The sequence below is a fragment of the Piliocolobus tephrosceles genome, chromosome 14 (assembly GCF_002776525.5).
Source record: "Piliocolobus tephrosceles isolate RC106 chromosome 14, ASM277652v3, whole genome shotgun sequence".
Taxonomy (NCBI): Eukaryota; Metazoa; Chordata; class Mammalia; order Primates; family Cercopithecidae; genus Piliocolobus; species Piliocolobus tephrosceles.
The window spans coordinates 39969466-39993721 of NC_045447.1; the positions used below are offsets into that span (position 1 = coordinate 39969466).

At 38.1% G+C, this 24256-nt stretch overlaps 1 protein-coding gene and 1 pseudogene across 3 annotated transcripts in view; both read right to left on the reverse strand.

Annotated features, from left to right (window-relative positions):
* Positions 1–406: 406 nt before the first annotated feature.
* Positions 407–24256, reverse strand: part of TGFBR1 (transforming growth factor beta receptor 1) — a 50721-nt gene continuing 26871 nt past the window's right edge. The window contains exons 3-9 of one of the 2 annotated variants that reach the window (XM_023202834.2): positions 22707–22949; positions 17437–17667; positions 12780–12947; positions 10581–10737; positions 8962–9086; positions 7785–7915; positions 407–4950 (exon numbers count right to left, since the gene is read on the reverse strand). In XM_023202834.2, coding sequence (XP_023058602.1) covers positions 4825–4950; positions 7785–7915; positions 8962–9086; positions 10581–10737; positions 12780–12947; positions 17437–17667; positions 22707–22949 — 1181 coding nt within the window. In that variant the 3' untranslated portion in view covers positions 407–4824. The remainder of the gene's footprint in view (positions 4951–7784; positions 7916–8961; positions 9087–10580; positions 10738–12779; positions 12948–17436; positions 17668–22706; positions 22950–24256) is intronic. The other variant, XM_023202840.2, reaches the window with a different exon arrangement.
* LOC111536477 lies at positions 6106–7721 on the reverse strand (annotated as a pseudogene). Its single transcript, XR_002729748.3, has one exon. The product of XR_002729748.3 is annotated as a calcium signal-modulating cyclophilin ligand pseudogene (transcript).

Here is a 24256-nt window from a genome sequence, read left to right on the forward strand (position 1 = left end):
AAAAAAAAAATCCCTAAATCCAGCCTTCAAATTGAAGTAATTATCTTTAATGTGAGAGCAATCCTATTCACAAAGCCCCTCCCCAGAGCCAATCAAGGGTTTGGGGACCACATCTCATCATTTTTCCAGTTCTCCTGTCAAGCCAAGTTTTCACCCCCAGGAGACTAACAAATGTGGGGCAACAGAGTTCACCTGTAGACAGTCCATCATGCCCCACTGGAAGACCCACAACCCTAAGCATGTGGAGAAAAGCCTCCAGGCACAGACACACACCTGCAGACAGGAGGACACTCCCCAAACATGCTATAATATTATAACTTGCACTAGGCAGGGTTAGAAAACTTCTAAAGACTCTTGTAACTCAAAGGTTCTAGTTGCCATCTACAGCAGCTACATATGGCATGACTCATTCCAACATACACACTTTATTTTAAAATATGCCACTGGCACTTGGGAAAAATGTAATTTATTTGCACTGCTTCCGTTCTTCTACTGTAGTGTTAGGACTTAACATAAGCATCACTCTTCTATTTCCTATTTACATTTGGAATATTACTACAAATACAATATACAATTTAAAAAACTTATGGGGAAACGCAGCTTGTTTTTTTCTCCTCTTTACAGGCTTCTCAGTATCATTCGACTTAAATGGAAATTTGTATGTACATTTTCTGTACATATCTTAAAAGGCAGAGATTACACTGATAAAGCCAAAAGAATTCTGCACAAATACAATACAGAAAACAGAAAGTACAGATGATGTTATTTGGGGTACAAATATAAACAATACAGTACCATTTGAGTAACTGAGCAACATAATACCCATACTTTATAGAAATAAAACTGCAAACCTGGAGAATGCTCTGACAAATATTAAACATTATATACACAATGAGGTAAATGTACCTTGGTCTCTTGAGAGGTAATTTAAGTTTAAAGCAATTGACATTTTGAAGCATCTCCTTGACATATGAAGAAATATCAAACACCCCATTCCGTTGGCACGTGAAAAGGGGGTATCAAAACATGGTTCATGATATTCAGTTCACAAATCTCGTTAAAAAATAAAAACAAATTCACTGAAGTTCCTTTTAAGTTGTAAGAAACAGGTTGAATGTTATTAACCATATTTTTAAAAGTATACATTTACAAACAAGATTGCATAATGGGATTGAAAAGTTTAATGTACTGACAATCATCATAATGTCCTAGAAGTCCAGCATTCTTGAGAGAGAGGGCCCATGGGTATTCCAGTAATCCAAAACAGAGACAAGAAGCTGCAGTACATGTCCAGAGATAATCCTTAGTATCTCAAAGTATCTGAGTTGGCATTTTCTGCCGAAGCGTTAACAGAACCATTACTTGGAATCACTACCATTTGGAGCCAGAACACTGCCATGGTCAAGAAACAAACAGTTGACTTACAATTCTTCCAGTGCAAGAATAAAAATAAGCTTTGGATGACGTGTCTAATGGGACAGTGATTTTGTTGTGCACTTTAATGATCTCTTTGCCATCTTGTTTTACGAAACAGCCTATATCTGATAGTTCTCAGACACACACAAAAAAGGTAACTCATGCATGGACTACAAAATCGCCAAGTGACCACTTACATTTTGTAATAAGAACTGAAATCTGGGATTCTTGATGGCCATGGCACTGTACACCAACTCAAGGCACTTCTTGAGCACTATCATTATTACAGCAGAATTACAGGCTCAGCTCTTCAGACTTTACCCTGTCTTATAGGGGATACAACTGGCCACTGTTTCTGGCACAACTCCCACTGCAGTAGCCACCTTACTGCCATCCCACTCCTCATCCATGGCTAAAGTCAAAGCAGGGGCATCCCAAGCCTCATCTGCTCAATCTCCAAACTTAGAGATCCCTCCCTGCCACCTCTAATGACTAAAGGAAATGGAAGTATGTCCCACAACTTCCATCAGCCATTTTACTCTGGGTCTCCAAAGCTGCTCTTCAGTCAAAAGGCTGTGGGGGAGGCAATGGCCTCTGTGTCAGGGACCAGCAAGCCAGAGAGCAGGTTGCAAGAAACAGCTGGAGATAGAAAGGATGGACCAGGGATGTCTATGCCCCACTAATTCATATTTCCCCCCATCCCCATTTCTCCTGGCTATTGACAAAATGAATGTGGACACACAATTTACCAGAAGATGTTTTAGCCAAGTTGAATGTTGGAAGGTGAGCATCCTAGGATGGGCAGTATAAACGACTGTGTTTTTGAATGACAAAATTATTACTCTAATCAGATTTATCTGCAGTTATCGACAGTAATCATGATCCATCCCACCTTTTAAGTTACCTTCATTTTCAGTATTAGCCAATTGTGATTTATCAAACCATCCCTAGCCAAAAAAGGAATTAACTGCAATAATATGTAAAGTCAATTTAGAACTAAACTCCAACTTTAAAAAAATTCCCTGATTCATCAAAAGTACATTTTATCCACTCAGGTTAAGAAAAGTATAATCGTAACTCAATCTTTGATTCAGTAAAAAATATCTTCAGCGAAAGTGGATAACCTTACATGAAAGTAAGAAATCATGTATTACAACTTTAAATCAGACAACTTTTGGTATATTCTTAAAATTATATAAAAATAGTTTTAGTGATAAAATGCATTGGTCCCCTGGATTTCATAAAGCAGATCTGGTAGGCTTAGATATGGCCCCCCCCCCCCCCCCCCCAAAAAAAAACCCACAAAAAAAGTACCTGATCACAGAATTAGAGATTATTATTAAACAAGTAATATAACACAACTATAAAAACAAACCTCTCAAGCTCATTCATTTGCTTCAATGAAATATGGTAACTACAGAAAAAACTCAACTTTGTTGTCAAAATAGTAACCTCTAAGCACTTTTCCCATGTTTTTAAACACATGAAATTGATACTAAATTCCTATGTAATATGTCACTCATTCTAAAATTACTTTGGTTTTAAGACCAAATAGTCTTCCAAATTTATTCTACATATAAGAGATAAGACATTATCAGAATGCAACTCATTCAGTGTAAATGGCCACTTTCTCTTCCTGACCAAAATACTGTATCGGTTATTCTGACCCTGTATCGGGGAACTGATAGCACTATAAAGTCGAAGTCTTGCCTCACAGCTATGATAGTTTTTCCTCCCCTCAGAATAAGATCACAGTGATAAAAGGACTTCGAAAACTGTAAACACCCTGCAGAGACTTCATAGCATTGGAATTAAAAACCAGTTATTATAAGCTAGTTTCAACTTAATGTGAGAAGACCATGACAAGTTTGCTTTCAATATTTGACCAAAAACATCTGTAAATGGAGAAGAACCTATACTCAGAATGTTCTTTAGCTACCACCTCTCCCAAATATCAAGGGTGCACTGAATGCATTACATAAATGCATTCAGTAAACTGAATTCAGTAAAACTGTAAGCAGTTGCAATGTACACACACATAAGGAAACACTGAATTAAAAGCTGCCTTCCTCAAAGTGTAGTGAGACCTCAAAACCACACTAGCTCTAACCTCAGTTACAAAGACAGAGGATCCACCGAACGTTTACTCCTACATACATAACAAATGTGACTCTCTTGCACATCTGTTATCTATTCAAAGTATTAACTACCTTCTCCTTCCTAGAAAAACGCCTATTATTTAACATTAACCATATTCTAATTTTAAATGTAATTCATTTCTTAAAAAAATAACACTGTCTTTGAACAGATAAAGAAAAAAATGGCTTACAGAATACCACATAACTTTTCACAAGCAGCTAGACAAACTTTCCCTTTAAGAAAAATTAGTCTGTATGCTACAAATATTAAAGTACTATAAGTATCTAGAGTGCCACTTGATTTTTTAAAAGCATACTTAGACAACACAATTAAAATGCAAAAGCTTGATGTGAGAATATTCAAACATGACCATGCTAACAATTTACTAATTAATGCCACTTCATTTCTTTAGTAGCTTAAGCACATTTCGGTAGGAGAAAGGCATTTTCAAAATAGAATACCAAATGACATACCACAAAAACCCTTCCAAAAAAAAAATAGAGAAAGTTTGGGTTACCCAGATAACTAAGCTTTTTGAATTCAAACACTATAGTTTTTAACATAGAGACTTTCAGCAATTCTACTCATTTCCATTAGAAAGACACAGAAGTGGCACTTACTGGTATAGTACAATCCCATTTTGAAGGCATGTAATGTTCTGAATAAGTGAAAGAACAATAATAGTATACAAAATACAATTGCATAAATTATGTTCCTCACTACTATATGAGGTCATTTTTAGACTCAAGATAAGAGTTTTATAAGTGTTAGTTTTAAGATCCTGAAAAACTATAGAACAGTACATTCAAAGTCTGAATCAAGGAAACTCTAGTGGTTCAGAATCCTCTGAGAATGTACTAACCAGGAGCAAATCACTTTCTTTAATAATAAGAAATGTTTCATCATAACTCAGCAATCCAACTCCTTTGCCCTTAAAGATGATCTCCAGCACAGCAGAGTTACCTAAAGTTAAGACCAGCAATCATCTTTTTAAAAAACAAGTTTTGTTAATAAAAAATAAAGGTAGACTACACAACATTTTGTAACTGTCCTGGGAAAGAAGCGTTCATAGTGCACAGAAAGGACCCACACGGCTGTTTCCTGGGTCCAAAGAAATCCTGGGAAGTTTTTAATTGACTTTATTACACTGCTGCAAAAGGAAGCAACATCCTTCTGTTCCCTCTCAGTGAGGTAGAACAACTGACCTCCCAAATTAAAACCCAGGAGCAGATCTGAAGAAAAAAGCAGAGTTCAGGCAAAGTCGTAGAATTACATTTTGATGCCTTCCTGTTGACTGAGTTGTGATAATGTTTTCTTAATCCGCAATGCTGTAAGCCTAGCTGCTCCGTTGGCATACCAACATTCTCTCATAATTTTAGCCATTACTCTCAAGGCCTACAAGAAAATACAATAATAAAAAAAATTAATGCATGCACCATTTTCCATTGGTCTGCATAAGAATTTTTACCTGTAAATTTTCTTTTTAAATGTCATATACACTTTGTTGTTGTTGTTAAGCATTGTTTGTAATAGCAAATGAGTAGAAATTTCACAAATTTCCATCAATAGGGTACTGGTGCCAGTGCTGGAAAGCAGGTAGACAAAGAGTAACTCACTTAGCAAACCTGAAGAGGTCGAATCCTAAACCAGAGCTGGGCAAAGCAAAGAAGAAATCTGACCTCACACTGAAATTTTAAGTTTGTACTTTGAAGTATCCAGATCAAATTTTTCTTTTTTTTTTTTTTTTTGTTGAGACAGGGTCTCACTCTGCCGCCCAAAGTGGAATGCAATGGCATGCCCTCAGCTCACTGCAGCCTTGACCTCCCAGGCTCCAACAATCCTCCCACCTCAGCCTCCAGAGTAGATCAAATTTCTAAAAGACAAAATCTAGCAGCACTCTCATTTGTTAAAGTATGTCACATGCAAATTCCTTGAGCATGCTGAAATACATTTTATTTGGGCCTGTAGATGTGATTTTGTTGGAGGTAGCAAGCTCTCTTGGTTATCAGAGGTTCTGCTGAGTCCTACAGCAGTTTAAGATGTAAAACCAACTACTGAACTGAACAGCTTTTTATAGCCTTTTTAAGCTACAAACCTTCAAACCTGGAGGAATATGCCCTGCTTCACCAATATTATAATAGTAACAGCTAGCAACTAAGGAGAGGTTAAATAAAATTCATCTTACAAATCTTTAAATTTAAAATTACAAAAACTTTTTTTTTTTTTTTTTTTTTTTCAGTTTCTTTCATTTTATTTTTCAGATGACTTCATTTCTCAGGACAGAATGACACAAATACAAGCGGTCTCTAGGGCTGGCTGAGACTACGTTTATCTGTTCTCCTAAAAGCACTAGTTCAGCTCCCAAAAGAAGAATTACAAATCTGAGAAGTTAGAGGAAAGGTACAGAATAAGGATTCTGATTAAACAAGAAAAATCAATTAATGACATTGGTACTCTGTTCTTCATATCAGTAATAATACAAACTCAGCCCTTTTAAATCAGAGAATCTGCCATTCTATTTCTAATAAAGTAGTTTTGCTACCTCTAAAGTAAAAGAATTACATGAAGGTGTAAACCAATTTGCCTCCTTTAGAGACACTGCAATATAAAAGAGGATTTTTTTTTTTTTTTGTAAGCTTCTCCTTCTCAGTTCTGCAGGCTTCATGGTACTTCAGAGCCCCAATAATCAAGCAGTTCATGACAAAAGATAAAGGTGAAAAAGTAGACACAGAGATCTGTGAAGACTTTGCCCATTTTGCTATAGGTATCCATTGATCGATTTATCACTTCAGCAGGAATTCCCGATAATAGAAGTGCAGCTGTTAGTACTGTTGTCTTTATCTTCTTTTCACTCTTGGGAAAATATTTGTATAATCCCATGTACGCAAGTTGCAAAGTAAGAAATGGAGCAAATATGGACAAGTATTTGCAAACAAAAGCTCTGACTCCAAGAGCAAGAAGAGCACATCCCACCAATCTAAATATTCGAAGAGTCAAATTCTTCTGTTGTACTTCCATCGTCTTGACTGGGTTTTTCACTAATCAGCTGTTTCCTTAGCTTCATTGCTTCTTCAAATCTGGAAAGGTACTGCTCTAGGCCATGGCGGGCACCCCTCTGGACTGAGTCCGCTGTCAAGTCCCCTCTGTTCCGCTGCCGGAGCTCAAGGTTGACATCATTACTGCACTCAGGTGGTTTAATGAAAGAGTCCAATTTGTCTCCCAGTTGGGTCCCCTTTATCCCGGCCACACCACCCTGCTGGTCAGTTGTTCCTGTACTGACTGAATCACCCAGCACTACTCGCTTTGAAACTGAAGGAACGCTGAGGGAGTTCAGTTTATCACTGTCCTGCTGCTTTGATTTTGTTTGACTTTCTTCTTCTGCGCCGCTCCCGGGCCTGTGAAAGCCCATGATCCGGTTGATGCGCTGTTCGGAGTTCATGAGCAGCTTTCTCCGACGCAGCTCAGCCCGACGCTGGGAGGCCGACAGGCCTGAGCCTGCTGGGACCCCCGGCCTCTCCCCGCCGTCGGTAGCGACGGCCATCGACTCCATCCTCCCGTCCACAGTCTGGGAGGGGTGGCAGGGGCGGTGGTGTTGGCCGCTGCGGCGAGAACGATGACTACAGGCCTGGCCGCAAGGCGCGCGTCCCCTTCCCACTACAAAAACATTTCTAAAACTTGTTGTTAGAGCTGAGGTTGAGAAGCTCAGACACTGATGGAAAAAAGCATTTTCCCTAAATTCCTGGTTAATGGTCATCTGGGCAATCAGATGAATAAAACGGAAAATCACTTGAAACACCTTTGTAATCGCCTTATCTGAGTTCCTCACCTTACAAAGGGATATTAAGGTTCAGAGAACTAAAGTGATTTGTTCCAAGTCAGACCCTTGAAATGGTAGTCAGGCTGGTCTAGAATACAGGTCTCCTAATTCCTGTCCAGCAACTGTCTACTATTCTGGGTTGCCCTGGCTGAAGGGAGGCATTCATTTAAAAAGTACGTGCCTTAGTTTGCCCGGCAGACCTAAACTATGTTCTGATACACTAAAGGCCACTGCAAATGTTCCACGGCCCTTTCAATGTGCTTACAATTGAATATGAGAACCAAATTATTCTGTTTTTACACATTGGTTTGACTGCTATGAAAAAGAAACTTCTTAAAGAAAAGCAGCAAACTTTTGCTTACTAAACAGAAGTTGTTTAGAAAATTGCCTAATATCAAAAGGAAATACTCACTTCGCAGCTCTGCCATCTGTTTGGGATATTTGGCCTTAACTTCTGTTCACAAACAACTTTTCTCATTTCTTCCACTGATGGGTCAGAAGGTACAAGATCATAATAAGGCAGCTGGTAATCTTCATGAATTCCTGTATCAGTTTAAAAAAAATTAATTTTGATGAATTTATTCAGCAAATGCCAAGGCATTAAAAAGATCACCTGAGAGGCCTATTACAGTGTCTTATTACTAAAGTAGGTAGGTGGAACAGAGATTACAGCTTTCTCTATCTCATCCAAATCTGTATCAACAAGTCACTTCCCTGAGTTGACATTCTGCCCATACCTTGAAACTAAGTATTGCCATGAGATCAATAAAGCCTATTTGAAATGACAGTAAACTGTGAGCTGTGACCACCAGATTGACATTCTCCCCTAGAACCCTACTGTGCAGCAAATGAGATTCTATTCTGTAAGTGCACAGGCTCTCACTTGTACAGGGATATATAGACCCTATCAGTGAGACATGAATCCTATGAGGCAAGTTTAAGGTGTAAGTCCCTTTCTCTACTTGCATCTGCCCATAATATATCCTATTTACTACAATACAGAGAAATACTCTGTCCCTCACTGCTTCAAACACCTAAGGCACTAAGGTCTCAGCCAAGCCCAGGTCCCCAAGCCTAAGAGACTGTTTCCTGAGTAAACATTATAAGTACTCCATCTAAAATGCTAGAAGTTAAGACAAACTAACTCTAGAAAACAACACAATGGTAACATAATTGTATTCTGTGTACGTAATCTATAACTATCAAGTTGGAGAAAATAACCACAATGTCAAAGAAAAAAAATAAATTTGACACCCAGGTACATGCTAGAAACAGCTTCCTAGGGGAGCCTCTCAAGCAGCTGTCCATTCTAAAGAACTATATTCCAGTATAACAAGGGTTTGGGTTCTGATGAGTCTCAAGATTCAAATGGAAACAGGAAGAGAATACACTAGGCTAGAGCTGTGCATGTGCACACCATGGCACTGTCCCCTCCCAAAGGTTTCATCGCCTTTGTTTTCTCTGGCACTCAGTGACGTCCTGTTTCAGGTAATGGATTGTGCATAATTTCATTCAATAAAAAAAGAAGACAATTCTCGAACAACTTTTTCTGCTCATGACAAACTGTTGGGGGAGGGGGAGCAATTTACCACCAATGGAACATCGTCGAGCAATTTCCCAGAATACTAAGCCCATTGCATAGATGTCAGCACGTTTGAAGGATTCAAAATGTTTCATATTTATGGAATCATCGAGAACTTCAGGGGCCATGTACCTAAAAAAAATTTGCAAAAAGAACTTTGAAAATCATCCCCTTACTGCCACATTTTGATGAACATCCTTTCAGACATTTCTCTATACAGACATATACACAAAATATTACATAACAAATATTAGACTCAAGAAAAATATTAAATATCCACACTGGTTTGCACATTAATGATGTCAACTAAATCCCACAAAACGCTAAAATAGCAGTTTCACACTATCTGCCTCATGCTCTTGGTTTCCAATGAAAGACATATACAACTATTGTGACTGTTAAGGGTGTCCCAACGTACACCACCTATACATGTACTAGGTAGAAACCATGCATTTTAATCTAGAAGTCTTCTCACTGAGGATGAAAGGAAGGGCAGGAATATACTCTAGGGAAAAAAATAATAGACACAGAAGAATGCCAGTCCTCATATTGAAGCTTCAAAAACCTATGAAAATTATGGGTCAGGACCCACAGAGACCTGCAGCAACCACTGTCAAGGACCCCTTAGCTGGCTTGATAGTTTAGAGTTCCCAGGGAATCCAGAAATCTCAAAATTATACATAAAATTTGAATAGACTAATGCTGCTGGCTCTCCGGCTCTCTCCAAGGCCAAGGAAGTAGTTTGAAGAAATGCTGTGACAGCATGTGATAAGGGCTTTGGGCCAGAAATGCCCAGGTTCAAATCTCAGCTCTTCGGCTTATCATCCACATGAAGCTGACTGTATTATTTAACCTCCTCAAGGTGGCTTCCTCGTCTGTGAATTAAGGGTAACAACACCTACCTAATTAAGTTCTTTTGAAGACTCATGGACTCAACAAATATCTACTGAGGATCTACCATGTATTAGGCACTGTGATGGATGCTGGGAATACAAGGCTGCTCTCAAGCAGCTTGCACCTAATAGAATATACAGGCAAATAAATAAACAGTTACTACATAATGCATAAGTGCCTCAATGGTCCCAGTTTAGTGTGCTATGACAGCCCCTGGCAGGGACTCCTAATAGTCTTGAGAACTAGAAAAAACTTCCTACAGGAAAGGTGGGTATGAAGCTGAGAAACAGTAGGGTAAAATACGCTCCAGGAGACAGCATGTGCAAAAGTTCTAAGAAAGCAAGAAAGGCATATTTTCAGGAACTGAAATATGAAAATAGCAGGGCTAGCTATAGCACAGTATTTGAGAAGGGATTAAATGAGGTAATACAAGTAAAAGATCTATCAGACGATTGGTACATAGTAGGTGCCCTATAAATGTTAGTTACTACTGTAATTATAATTAACATGCCTACTGATATTTTCTGGAAGGGCAACATTTCATCAGCAGGCATCTTTTTAAGTCAGGTAACTTTGGCTTCAGAGCAGGCAAGACCATGAGATCTTCTTGCCTGTTGGCAATCTAATAAAGTACAAGTTTAAGCTGAGTTTCAGCAATGATATGTATACATGAAAGAGAAGGGAAAAAAGGTGATTTCAGAAGATATTAAATACAGTTGTTCAAAAGTATACCTTTTTGTTCCCACTCTGTGGTTTGGAGCAATATCAATGGTATCTGTGGCTGAATCGTGTCTTACTGCCAGTCCTAAGTCTGCAATACAGCAAGTTCCATTCTTCTTTACCAAGATATTCTTTGATTTCAAATCTCTATGAGCAATGGCTGGCTTTCCTAAAGAATCAAAAATTAAACATGACTGCTTAAAAGGTAGTACCAATCACAACTCACACCTTTAAGTTCAAAAGTCTCTTCTCCTGACCCAAATTATCAAAGCATTTCAGCCCACATGACCGACAATACCTATGGCATTATTAAACTCAAGAGAATCACTACACCAAAAGTCGCTGAAATTGTATTTCTTTAAAGAAAATGTGGACAATAACATGCTTTAAAAGATGAACAACTCAAAGACTGGGGCAAAAAAAGTTATCGGTTTATCTGTTGGTGCCTCAAGAATTCTTTTTAAGAAACTTAGGCATAGACTGATATTCCAGCAGCCCAAGAATCAAGCATGTAGATCATCACTTCCCTATCAACTGGAATGTACTCAGTATTAAGTGTATTATCTTTGATACTAACCACTAGAAAATGCGTTATTAAAAAATAATAATTATAATGTGGAAAACTTGGAACCTTCATATACACTGCTGGCAGGAATGTAAAATGGTTCAGGCACTTTAAGAAAACAGTATGATAGTTCTTCAAACCATTAAATAGAGTTATCATATGATACAGTAATTCAACTCCTAGGTATATACCTAAGATAACTAAAAACATGAAACTACATAAAAGTACACAAATGTTCATTGCAGCATTAGCTACAATGGCAAAAAGAAGAAACAAACCAAATGTCCATCAACAAATGGATACATGACAAATGGTATATCCATACACTGGAGTATTACTCAGCCATCAAAATGACTGAAGTGCTCATACATGCTACAACATAAATGAACCTTGAAAACATGCTAAGTGAAAGCAGCCAGTCACAAAAGACCACATATTATATGATTCATTTATATAAAATGTGCAGAATAAGCAAATCTATAGACAAAAAGGAGCAGATGTTGCCTGGGGCTAAGGAGTTTGGGGGGAAAGGGGAGTGACTGCTAGTGGCTACGGGGTTTCTCTTTGGAGTGAAGATGTTCTAAAATTGACCATAGTGTTCGTTGGTTATACAACTCTGAGCATTCTAAAAACCACTGAATTTTATACTTTAAGTGGGTGAACTGTATGATGTGAATTACAACTCAATAAAACTGCTATAATCAATAATAATAATAATTACAAAGATGGAGCTAGCTAATATGTGAACTAGCACTTATGCTGTATGTAAAGTGGGGAGTGGGGGAGCCACTGGGTTGCAAGTGGACAACTGCTAGAGTAGAGAGATATGCTGGCATCTGAAATCCTACATGGCACAAAAACTATAGCATACAAATGTCAAAACTAAAACTTAGTATTTAATTTTTCAACTGTAAAACTATCTCATGCAGTCTCCTTATCTCAAGGTCAAATATAATTATTAGATGGCCAGATAATAGTTACATAGCATGCTGATGTTTACAAAGCATTTTCACATTTCATTTGATACTACACATAAAAATATATTCACTTGGACTTGAATTCTGAAACTGAGATCCTCAAAAATCATAAGATTGAATGCTACTTTTAAGAACTCAAAAAAAAAAAAGTCACAGTTTTGTTACAATGACAAGAGAATCTCTAAACAAATTTCCAGATTCCTAGCTCTACCTGAAATTTTGAACTGAAAGATAAAATGTTCTCAACTAAAAAATTTGTTTTAAATAACTCCAGTTAGGCCACCCACTGTTTCCTTTTTTTTTTTTTTTTCTTTTCTGAGACAGAGTCTCACTCTATTACCCAGATTAGAGTACAGTGGCATGATGTCAGCTCACTGCAGCTTCGACCTCCCAGGAGCAGGTAATCTTCCTACCTCAGTCCCCTGAGGAGCTGGGACTACAGGTGCATGCCACCATGCCCAACTAATTTTTTGTATGTTGGTAGAGATGGGGTTTTGTCATGTTGCCCAGACTGGCCATGAACTGAGATCAGGTGATCTGCCCACCTCAGCCTCCCAAAGTGCTGGGATTATAGGCATGAGCCACCAGGCCCAGCCTCCACCTTCTATTTTCATAGACACTATTCATGGAAATTTAAAGCTTAAATAATAGAACTGCTTATAGAATTACCTTGGGTACCAACAATCTCCATGTGAAGATGGGCAAGACCGCTCGCTGTGGACAGAGCAAGTTTTATCATTCCTTCCACAGTAACTGTGTATCTGTTTAAGTAATCAAAAAGGGATCCATGCTCATGATAATCTGACACCAACCAGAGCTGAGTCCAAGTGCCATTGTCTGTAAAACAGAATTAACATTTCGGTTGGGCTGTAACCCATTTATGATTTATATGTTCAAAGGTTATCACTTTTTACTCTCAATCCTGAGTCACACACTGCAATATAATGCCACCTTAAGTCTGTATGTATTTCCTTCACATTTTCTTCTACATTCAGTTTGTTTTATACTTTTATGTACACATTCTTTAGTTCCTCAGAGTAAGCCCCTCTTCTTGAGATAAGGCAATAATAATTAATCCCATTTAAGAGACAAAGATGGTGACTTTCTTGAGTATTCACAGATAATGAGTATCAGAGTTGGCACTCTTAAGTGCCTAGAAAAATCTCTGGGTCGGGATGGGTGCTCAGTGGCTGTTCCTGGAAGGAGAGAAGTTAAAAAAAAAGGAGGGGAACATAGAGGGAAGGAAGGAGGTGAGAAGTCTCCAGAGCCCAGTGTGGCTACAGTGGGAATGGAAGAGTATGGGACAAAACTGGAAGTGAGTTTCAATGAGAAATGACAAGCTTTAGTGACAGATTGTGTACACAGTTCACAAAGACGCAAGACAAGATGATTATGATTCCAAGGTTGCTAGCTTAGAAAAACAGAGATAGTGATACCTCTAACACATGGGGAAGCTGAAATAGGAACTGAAATGTCAGGAGAAAAGCTGGAAAAGCTGGGACTAAACTCAAACAACTAGGAACGTGGGTTCCAAAATTTCCTCTGTAAGCCAATACATGAGTTTAAAACACGTTTTCTCATAGGAATAATGGTAAAGATACTAGCTAGGCTCCTAGGCTAGACTGGTCCACGACAGTCTAATTTAACCTAGAAGCAGCTGGAGAAACCACATATTTAATTAAGCCATGAAGAAAAAAAAAGCATCACAACATTAGGAGACAGTACAATCTAGCAAAAGATACACGCTTAAGAGTCATTCTGACCTGGCTGGAATCCACAGCCTGCCTGTTACTGATACTTTCCTTAGCCAAGGAGCCTCTGTTTCTCCTTTTACACAAGAATAACGTCTTACTTTGTAAGACTGTTAAGATTTTAAAAAACAGAATACTAGATTCTTTAGGTAAGAAGTATATAAACTGTGTTCTTTCTCTCCCTGCTGGTTGTAAAACAAAAGAAAAAAATCCATATTGACGTTTGAAACCGCTTTCTATTTTGAAGGTATTTAGTTGAAGAAAACCAACTCTGATTAGAAGAGATTAAGAAAGGAATGGAAACTTTTCAGAAGATTCTGGAGGAGATTTCTGGGTACATTTAAAAGGACTTAGTATTAATTTGTTCTTCATGAACTTTATAAACTGATTCTGTCCAAACTCGCACCCTGGCTTTTCCTTGATATAGGCACATCACTAGCTTATTTGCGTGCCTCTTAACCATTACTGAATTTTGAAAAGCTCACCAATACAAGAAACAAAGTGGAACGCAGGCAGACGGAAGAAAGGGAAATCGCAGGTTACGGACAAGGCAGAAGGAAGGTTATAGATAAGGGGCCATACATATAAAGGCTGCCAGGGTAGAATTAACTAAATCAGAAGATAAAGAAACTGGGGTGGAGGGACTAGGCTCAGAGAAAGTACATTAACCGCTGACAAAGAAGAAAGAAGGGGAGTAGGCAAGAGCCAGTAGGGTTGGCTAGTTCCCATGGTGACCACCAGATGACAGCATCAGCTTGGTTAGAAGTACAGGGCACAAACTCACCAACATTTTGTGCTGCTGTGTTTGTAACTTGGAATGTGACAAAATCCAGACCCCGGTTGAGCTTTAAGATTTCAGATGGAGATTTGAGACTTGCCAACATGGTAGAGTTTGAAACCACAAATGTGGCTATGTTCTTAAGGAAGAAATTACCACTTACAGAATCAGTACCTTCATATGAACCAGTGAGAAGAGTTAGAGTTGAGAAAATAAAGACAACTATGAAGAAATAAAAGGAACAAAAAGTCTAGGGTCACCAAACATAGTAAATAAAGAAAAGGTTGTTCTAAGAGTTGGAGGAGGAAATAAATGGTGTTAGAGGCAGAAACGAAAATGAGAACTAAGGATTTGGTCAGACTGATAGCTATTTTTGTTTTTTGTTTTGTTTTCTGAGACGGAGTCCCTCTCTGTCGCCCAGGCTGGAGTGCAGTGGTGCGATCTCGGCTCACTGCAACCTCCACCTCCCAGGTTCAAGTGATTCTGTGCCTTAGCCTCCTCAGTAGCTGGTATTACAGGCACCTACCACCACGCCTGGCTAATTTTTTTGTATTTTTAGTAGAGATGGAGTTTCATCATCTTAGCCAGGCTGGTCTTGAACTCTTGACCTCGTGATCCACCTGCCTTGGCTTCCCAAAGTGCTGGGATTACAGGCGTGAGCCACTGTGCCCGGCCTGTTTTTTTTTTTTTTTTTTTAAACTTAAAGGGTATTGCACTGTCAGGTGCCACTGATAATTGCTACCTACATCCGTCATATACATCACTTGCCCCTGTCTTAATCAAACACTATACACCTCCACATATGATGCAATAGGATGTATATAATATCCTTAGTATGTATTTTGAGAAAACCAATAAAACTCCAATTAGGTTTAGCTTCTAAATCTAAGTACCAGTTTTTAGAAAAGATAGAAAAACAAGTTAAGAGACACTATGAAAATTCAATTAGCAAAATCCAGAATATGATAGGCCTTTCAGGACAAACAATCCAATTTCTTCAACAAATAAACTGCAAGAGGAGAAAAAAGATGAAGGGGGGAACCTAAAGATTTTAAGACACATAAGAGAAATATCAACTAAATGCAACATGTGGACTTAGAATCATAATTTGAATAAATAATTTTTTTAATAGAAGACAATTATAGAATTTGAACCTAACTGGGTATTTGATAACATTTTAAAAATTGACAATGGTAGTGTAGTTGTTTCATAAAAACATTTCCTCATCATTTGAAGATACAAATTACATTTTATAAGTGTTTACGGATGAAAACATGTTGTCTGGGACCAGCTTCGAATTAACACAATTAGGGCAGAATAGGTGGGATGAGACATCAATTATGATTGGCAGTGACCTGACAACTGTTGAAGCTGGACAATGAGGGATCACTGTAACTACTTTGCTTTTCTACATACTGGAAATTTTCTACAAATAAAAGTTAAAAAAAAAAAAAAAAAAGCAGTACATGCTTGTAAATAAATTTGAAAACCCAGAGAAGCTGAAAGAAATATCATAAAAATCACCCATAATTACCAACTGAGGTTAAACACTGTTAATATTTGAATAAATAAATATTGCTGAAGTAAATGGAAGGTGAGAGAAGGAAAAAGATGACTACAGGTCTGGCTAAGCTAAGAGATAATGACAGCATTTTTTTTTTTTTAAACAGGAAAGCTTGGAAATATATTTGATTCAAGGGTAGGGATGATAAGAATGGAGCTGAAACACAAGTCTCTGACAGAGGCAGTAAAAATAGGAATCATGGGGGCTGGGTATGGTGGCTCACACCTGTCATCCCAGCACTTTGGGAAGGTGAGGTGGGTGGACCACGAGGTCAAGAGATGGAGACCATCCTGGCCAACATGGTGAAACCTCATCTCTACTAAAAATACAAATATTAGCTGGGCATGATGGTGCCCACCTGTAGTCCCAGCTACTCAGGAGGCTGAGGCAGGATAACCACTTGAACTCAGGAGGCAGAGGCTGCAGTGAGCTGAGATTGCGCCACTGCACTCCAGCCTGGCTGCAGAGCAAGACTCCATCTCAAAAAACAAAACAAAACAAAACAAAAAGTAGGAATCGTGGGCATAACAGTATTAACGGAAGCTCAGAAAGTGGCAGCAGCACAGTCTAAGGTCTCTGCTTGCAGTCCCCACTCATTCTGACTCCCCACTGACAGGCTTCCTTCCTTCTTCAGCATCTGACCTGATGCTGCGCCTCAGGCAAAAGCATTATAGGCAAAAAAGTGTTCGCACGGTTACCAATGGCAGGGTGGCTGAAGAAACAATTTCTCTCTTTAATTGAGTTTGCCAAAAGATTCATCTATTTAGCCCTTGGCAACTCAGAACACTGACAAGTTATTTGTACTCTCCCCTTAAATAAGTTCAATAGTCTATATTGAAACACTCTACTGGTCAGGAAGAGATTAAAAGGAAACGACCATCTAAGCCCTATTCTCAAAATTTTGAGCAAGTTTATATATCTTTTCCATATCATGACTACTCTCAATAACTAACTGCCCTAAACTAAACCAACAAAGTATATGGCTTTTAAAAATAGCTCTTTTACATTTTATAAAACAATAAGAGATCTTAGGAATGTTATCAAGAGTCAAGAAAATCTTTAAGAAGTTCCTAGTTCTAAAAGTTACTAATATATTGTATTTGACTTAACGAGTCTAATCTACATGACAGACATCTATTTCTCATCTACTTTGATGATGGTTAGTCACCATATCTGAAAAGACTTAAAGAGATCTTGTTATATATAACATAAGGAAAAGCAAATGTTACAGACCTTTATTGTCTGCTGCTATAAATCCCAGGATGTTTTCATGACGTAACATTACAGTTTGATAAATCTCTGCCTCACGGAACCATGAACGTTCTTCTCTAGAAGAGAATATCTTAACAGCAACTTCTTCTCCCCGCCACTTTCCTCGCCACACTTCTCCAAATCGACCTTTGCCAATGCTTTCTTGTAACACAATAGTTCTCGCAATTGTTCTCTGAACAAGCAATGGTAAACCTAAAGGTAAAAATAAATAGTACTCAACACAATCAACAATATTACATGTTTCAAACATCCTGATAGGCATAATAAGTGACCCAGAAAGCTGACACTTTAAGCTATCCCTTTAGCAACTTATCTCACTGGGGAGATTATGTATTCTATTTGCAATAAAATAACTAATTAAAAAAGGAAAATAAGATAATAAATATAATAAAAGAATCCAGAAACTCCTGCTAGAGGGTCAAGGTAGGCTTTGTAAAAGTCAGTTGAATTTTGACTATCTCTTAAGTACAGTGGTTAGGCAGGAAGAATGTACAGGCAAAGGTAGAGGGAAATGAATGACACATGTTTAGGGAAGCAGCCTGGGCAATCAGAGAGAGGATGTATGTGGCAAAGCAGTGAAAGAGAAAGTAAGCTGTCACCAGAAGATGAAGAGTACTGAATACCAAGCTCAAGATAACCAATGAGAGCTTTAGGTAAAAGAACTTCTAAAAGATTTCTGAGAAAAAGGGCCATGGCTGGAAGCAAGATAATTTTAAAATCTTATTTTAGAAAGATGAATCTGGTAACTGTTTCATTGACGAGAGGAAACAAGGATGTGAACACAGAAACACAGAAGTAAATTCTGGCTTTTTAATAAATCAGTAAGAATCACCACAGAAACTATTTCAAGGAAAGCAATTTACTTGCTAACAACTGGCTACATAGGCAACACTAGTATCTTGAAGAACAAGGCTAAGTAACTTACCTTGGTTATGGAGCACTGTTTTTCCACTAATTGAACTTGGCTTTCTCCAAAATATGTATTTTTAAGTATTGCCATACTTATTTCATTTAAAAGGGTTTACTAACTTACCTGCAACATTTAAGTGTCACTATATGTGAGACAGTAACTTAATATCCTATCCCCCATCTGGTAAGTGTCATTTTAAATTACATTGACACTAACAAAGAAAATGCCAGTGTACATCATATTCCTCACTAGTATCTTATTTATACAATCTATGTACACATAAATTGGTGTCATTTATAATCTATACTCAAAGCTGATTGCTAGATCAAATTAACCCAATGACAGTAAATGAAATTATCTGCTCTCTTTGGTTCCCTGATGTGAAATGCTTATAAATCCAAACGTTAAATCTTTAAAGCGATCGGAAGCTCTTCTTCTTAAGTTTCTTAAATGGGTCCTTTCTTCCTTTTGCTCTACCCTCCCCACCTTCTATAAAGTAGTTAGCAGTCTAACTATAAATGTTTGTGTTTATAAGGAGGCTGCCAGTGAGAAACGGATCTGTCTGAAATCCTTATTTAAATCATAGAGCTCTTTCACACTATGAATAATCAATTCTAATTATGTCGTTTAGTGTAGATACTAATTTATTACATTTTATGAAGCCTTGTAGAGGGCCACACCACAGACTTAAAAGTACATCTAAGAGTTAATTTCAGGAGATTAATCTGGAAATTGCAAAGGCAAGTAGTAAAAAAGAAAAAGGAATCACAAACACGAATTCTGAAAACACCTGACAGGTTCAGGACTTGTGTAAATGGTATGGTCAAGAAAGGCCAACAGGACGAGGAAAGTTTTTGTCTTCCCCTTTATCACCAGATTCTAGATGTCAATTAAAATTAAAAAGCAAATCTTGATCCACTGTATTATCTATATTGGGTTACTTCACATGAATAGTTGAGCATTTTAAAAAAGTTAACAATTGGCCAGCACAGTGACTCACAACTCTAATCCTAGCACTTTGGGAGGCTGAGGTGGTTGGATCGCTAGAGGTCAGGAGTTTGAGACCAGCCTGGCCAACATGGTGAAACCTGGTCTCCACTAAATGTACAAAAATTAGCTGGGTATGGTGGTACACGCCTGTAATCCCAGCTACTCGGGAGGCTGAGGCAGGAGAACTGCTTGAACCCGGGAGGTGAAGACTTGCAGAGAGCTGAGATCACCCCGCTGCACTCCAGCCTGGGCAAAACAGTGAGACTCCGCCTCAAAAACAAACAAACAAAAAAAGTAGCAATTTTCTTCTAAAGATAAAACGAAATAGGCCTAATTTAGATCTCTATATTCTCTGCTCTACTCTTCTGTACCTTTAGAACTGTTTGAGAGAAAACTTCAAAAGGGAAACAGGGACTCCACAGCTTCACATGCAGTGAACAGGAAATAAGACCTGAACAACATGCATATATTACAAGAGCTCGTAAGCTGCACAAGCTATAACAAACACTGGCCTAGAAGACTCACTATCAAAAGCTGGCACATATGCACATGTGCACACTCACACACTTGGGGTACAGCTGCCAGAACCCAACTCTTCATTGTATTCCCTCAAGTACCCAAGTTAAAAGCACGGTCTTTAGAGGTAGAGATAGGGCCTTTCCTTAATTATGGTCACGGTACTGAGTAATGAACACATGAATTCAGAATGTGAAATGCTTATACCTTTTCCTCAATTAAAGAAAGAACTAAAACAAAGTATTATAAACACAGAGTTTACTTACTCACAGGCACTACTCTCATGCCTAAGGTGGCATTAAGGATTTATAATGAATAGAAGGGAAACAGATGGCATTTTCTGCTATTATTCACCAGAAGATGGCTTCTGCCTGGATAGGTTTGGAGAGAATTCAGTACACAAGGAACTATGACAGGCAAAGGAGGCCTTAAACTAAGTTTTGTACAATGTAGTCAACTGATAATGTATGTTAGATTTTTCTTCCAAGTATGTTTTCAATAAGAGTAACACTTGTCATTTGGACATAACTTTACAATTTACCAAGCGCTTTCATGCCAACATTTTGTCTTGCTTGAACTCACAACAACCCAATGATGTGCACAAAGCAGAGTCCATCACTTTCATTTTAAAGATGAAATAACTCAAGCATGAGACATTGGTTAACTGCCCAAAGCTACAGAGCTAGCAAGCAATGCAGACAAGTTTTTGCAGGGTAAGGCGTAAAAAGAGGGAGAGAAGCTTTCAGAGAACAGAGAGCTATGGTCCCTCATGGATCTAGAAATATATATATATATAATGGAAACAGAATTATTCCATTCTTTTTCATGTTTATCTCTTAAAAGGTTAATGAAGATATTCTTATTCAGTAATCAACTATCACCCACCCACCAATTCCTTTAATCAGTTAGGTGGGCTCATTCCACTGTGGCAAGTGGCATGAGCTGCTGTCTTTCCGGAGTGTACAAGATAACAGGTCTTAGGGATTAATTCCAAATGATCTGAAGCCATCCTGATTTTCTGTGACTCTGGTCCTTGATTATGACAGTCTTGAGCAGGATTACTTCTAGAATGAGCAAAATCTTTTTGAAGATCTGAACTGAGAATAAATGGGAAGTCCCAGGAAAGCTCTAAAATAACCTCCGTCCACCACTCCTCCCCAAAGACTATCACACTTTCAGTACTAAGATGGCTCCATCTAAGTCCAAACTCTCATTGTCTTCCTTGCACAACTGTTTCAGGAATCCCTAAGCTTGCCTTCTGACCTGAGCTCCAGTACGAGCCTGTATGTGTCCTAGCAGTCAAGGAGAGAGTTCTCTTACTGAATACATATGGCCAAATTCTACAGAAGAATAATTCAGGTAATAAAATCAGTTTCTTCATTCTTAAATGAATGGATATGCAGACATAACAATATATATTCATTTCCTTAAAATAAATAGACATTTGTCATTATATGAGCTTTCTGCAACATTAGATATGATTTCATGCTCAACTTCTGCTTTAATATTCCTTTAATATCACTCAATTATAAAATTAGTGAATTTTTTTTTTTGAGATGGAGTCTCACTCTGTTGCCCAGGCTGAAGTGCAGTGGCACGATCTCAGCTAATTGCAACCTCCACCTCCCAGGTTCAGGCGAGTCTCCTGCCTCAGCCTCCCGAGTAGCTGGGACTACAGGTGCATGCCACTATGCCCAGCTAATTTTTTTGTATTCTTAGTAGAGATGGGGTTTCACCAAAATTAGCGAAATTTTCACTATATATGCTTTCCAAATTTTCACTTTATTCATGAATTTAGCCCTTATTTGAAGACGACTCATACTTTTCAAAGGACAGTATATCTCATTTAAAAGTCTTAACAAACCACTTGAAGTGTTTTTATCAGCAGTATGGGTTCCATATTTTTGATGAGGAAACAGAAGCCCAAAGAGGAAACATGTTTTAACCAAGGTTATACAGCCAATCAACGACAAAACTTGCCTTGGAACCTAGATCTATTTATCCTTAGCCAAGTGTCAAATTCTAAAAACACAGGGGATAGGAGTGTTCCTCTCTTAATACTTTTCCAAACCATATGCAAGAAAAAGTAGAAGATAACGCCCCTTCAGTTTAAACATGAAGCACTGCTATGCCAAAATCCACCTTGGGATGACTCTGACAATTAGCTCATCTACTTCTGATGCCACAAATATCAACAAATAGAACTGGGAAAAGCAAACCTCATTAGGGGCCAAAACTACATTAAATAAGAAGGTGATTAGACATTTTTCTGAAGTGAGAAAATGACGTAAGAGTTCATGAGTTTAATTTTAAAAAACCAGGCCTGTACAAAAGACAATTTCATATAATGTTTAAAAAGCAAATAACCTTCACAATTCTGAATACACTTTTGTCATGCCTGTTTTCAAATATAAACATCAGGCTGCTAAACAATCCTCAATAGAACGGGTTAGTTGCAGATCATTTGAACATCTCTGAACTTCAGCTTCATCTATATGAGAATAATTGTTCTTATCCCTTCTACCTCACAGTGATGAAAAGCAAATTAGATCATACAAGTGAGAACGCTTTGAAATTTATACCACCATGGAGCTGACTGACTTGTTTTAACAGTTTAAGTAAGTTCCAATCTATTTTAAACCAGCCACAGTCATATATACATCAAGCTTAAAGATTTTTGTAAGTTTCAAACCTGGAATATTATTTATATTATCTCACATTCTAACAAGTTGGCTTATTAGCAAACTAATAAAATAAGTATCACTTAATTTAAAAAGACGTCTTAGGAAACAGGAGAAACAATTAATTACATTACCTGAGCCAGAACCTGATGTTGTCATATCATAAATTAAGTCTTTCAACGTAGTACCCTCTGAAATAAAAGGGCGATCTAATGAAGGGTCCTCTTCATTTGGCACTCGATGGTGAATGACAGTGCGACTGTGGCAGATATATACCATCAACATGAGTGAGATGCAGACAAAGCACACTGGTCCAGCAATGACAGCTGCCAGTTCCACGGGACCAAGGCCAGGTGACGACTTTACTGAAAAAGGGCCTTGAGTGAAATAAACATCAACAACAACAAAAACACTGTAGGTGGCAACCCCCATTTTCCTAATCCTACACAATTCCTGCAGCTGGCCACTGCCACCACATAGCCAAAGAGCCTCATTACAGCAGTTTATAGGGCTCAAACCCAGAACAAGTGAATCATTCAGTGTTCTCCCACTAGGCCTCCTTTCATGCACACCAGCTCTGTCAGCACCCACTTACTCCTTCTGTACTCTTCAGCCATCATTACAAGGCCAGCTGCTACCAATATCATAGTACCTTCCCCACTTATCACATCAGGTCAATAATACCAATAACCTGTAACAATACCCATTAACGTCTCCTTAAAAATCGTATATATTTTTTAAAGTATGTTTGACTTGTCTTCTTGTTCCAAGGCCAGTACATGCTCATAGCAGGAAAAACAAACAAAAATATCAAAACAAACCAAAAAACACACACATCTTCATCACTCCCAAACAACTCACATTTTAGTACATATATCTCCACCAATTTTTTTTTTTTTTTTTTTGAGACAGAGTTTCACTCTTGTTGCCCAGGTTGGATACAGTGGTGTGATGTTGGCTCACTGCAACCTCCGCCTCCCGGGTTCAAGCAATTCTCCTGCCTGAGCCTCTCAGGTAGCTGGGATTACAGGCATGTGCCACCATATCTGGTTAACTTTTGTATCTTAGTAGAGACAGGTTTCACCATGTTGCTCAAGGCTGGTCTCGAACTCCTGACCTCAAGTGATTCACCCACTTTGGCTTCCCAAAGTGCTGGGATTACAGGCATGAGCCATGCCCAGCCAATAGCTCCACCAGTTTTTTAAAGGCAGAACATATCTTTTTTTTTTTTAAACAGAGTTTGCGTATATATACATTTTATTCTATCTTAACCTCCTGAACTTTTAAGTCCAGATCATTTTCTTGTAACTTCCATTAATAATTAAAATTTTCTGGTTGTTTCAGAAAATTACAATTATTTTGACATTCCTCCTGAGTCTTACTGGCTTACTACTTACCACCATTTCTTTCATACCACATCTTTCCCATTCTTGAGATCTTCAGTAGATTGATCTCTTATCATACAGAATCCTATTTCTAGTAATTTCCTTCAGGAACAGTCCATGCATCCTTGTACACTGAACTTGTGGCAAGAAGGCTGTTGCCTTTGTATATGAAAAATCTTGGCCTATTTAAAGAATTTTAGGTGACTACAAAAATGTTCCATTTGCCCTCTGATATTTAAGCAGAAAATCTGAACCTTTCTTTTTTTTTTTTTTTTGCCTTTTATAGGTAACCCATGTTT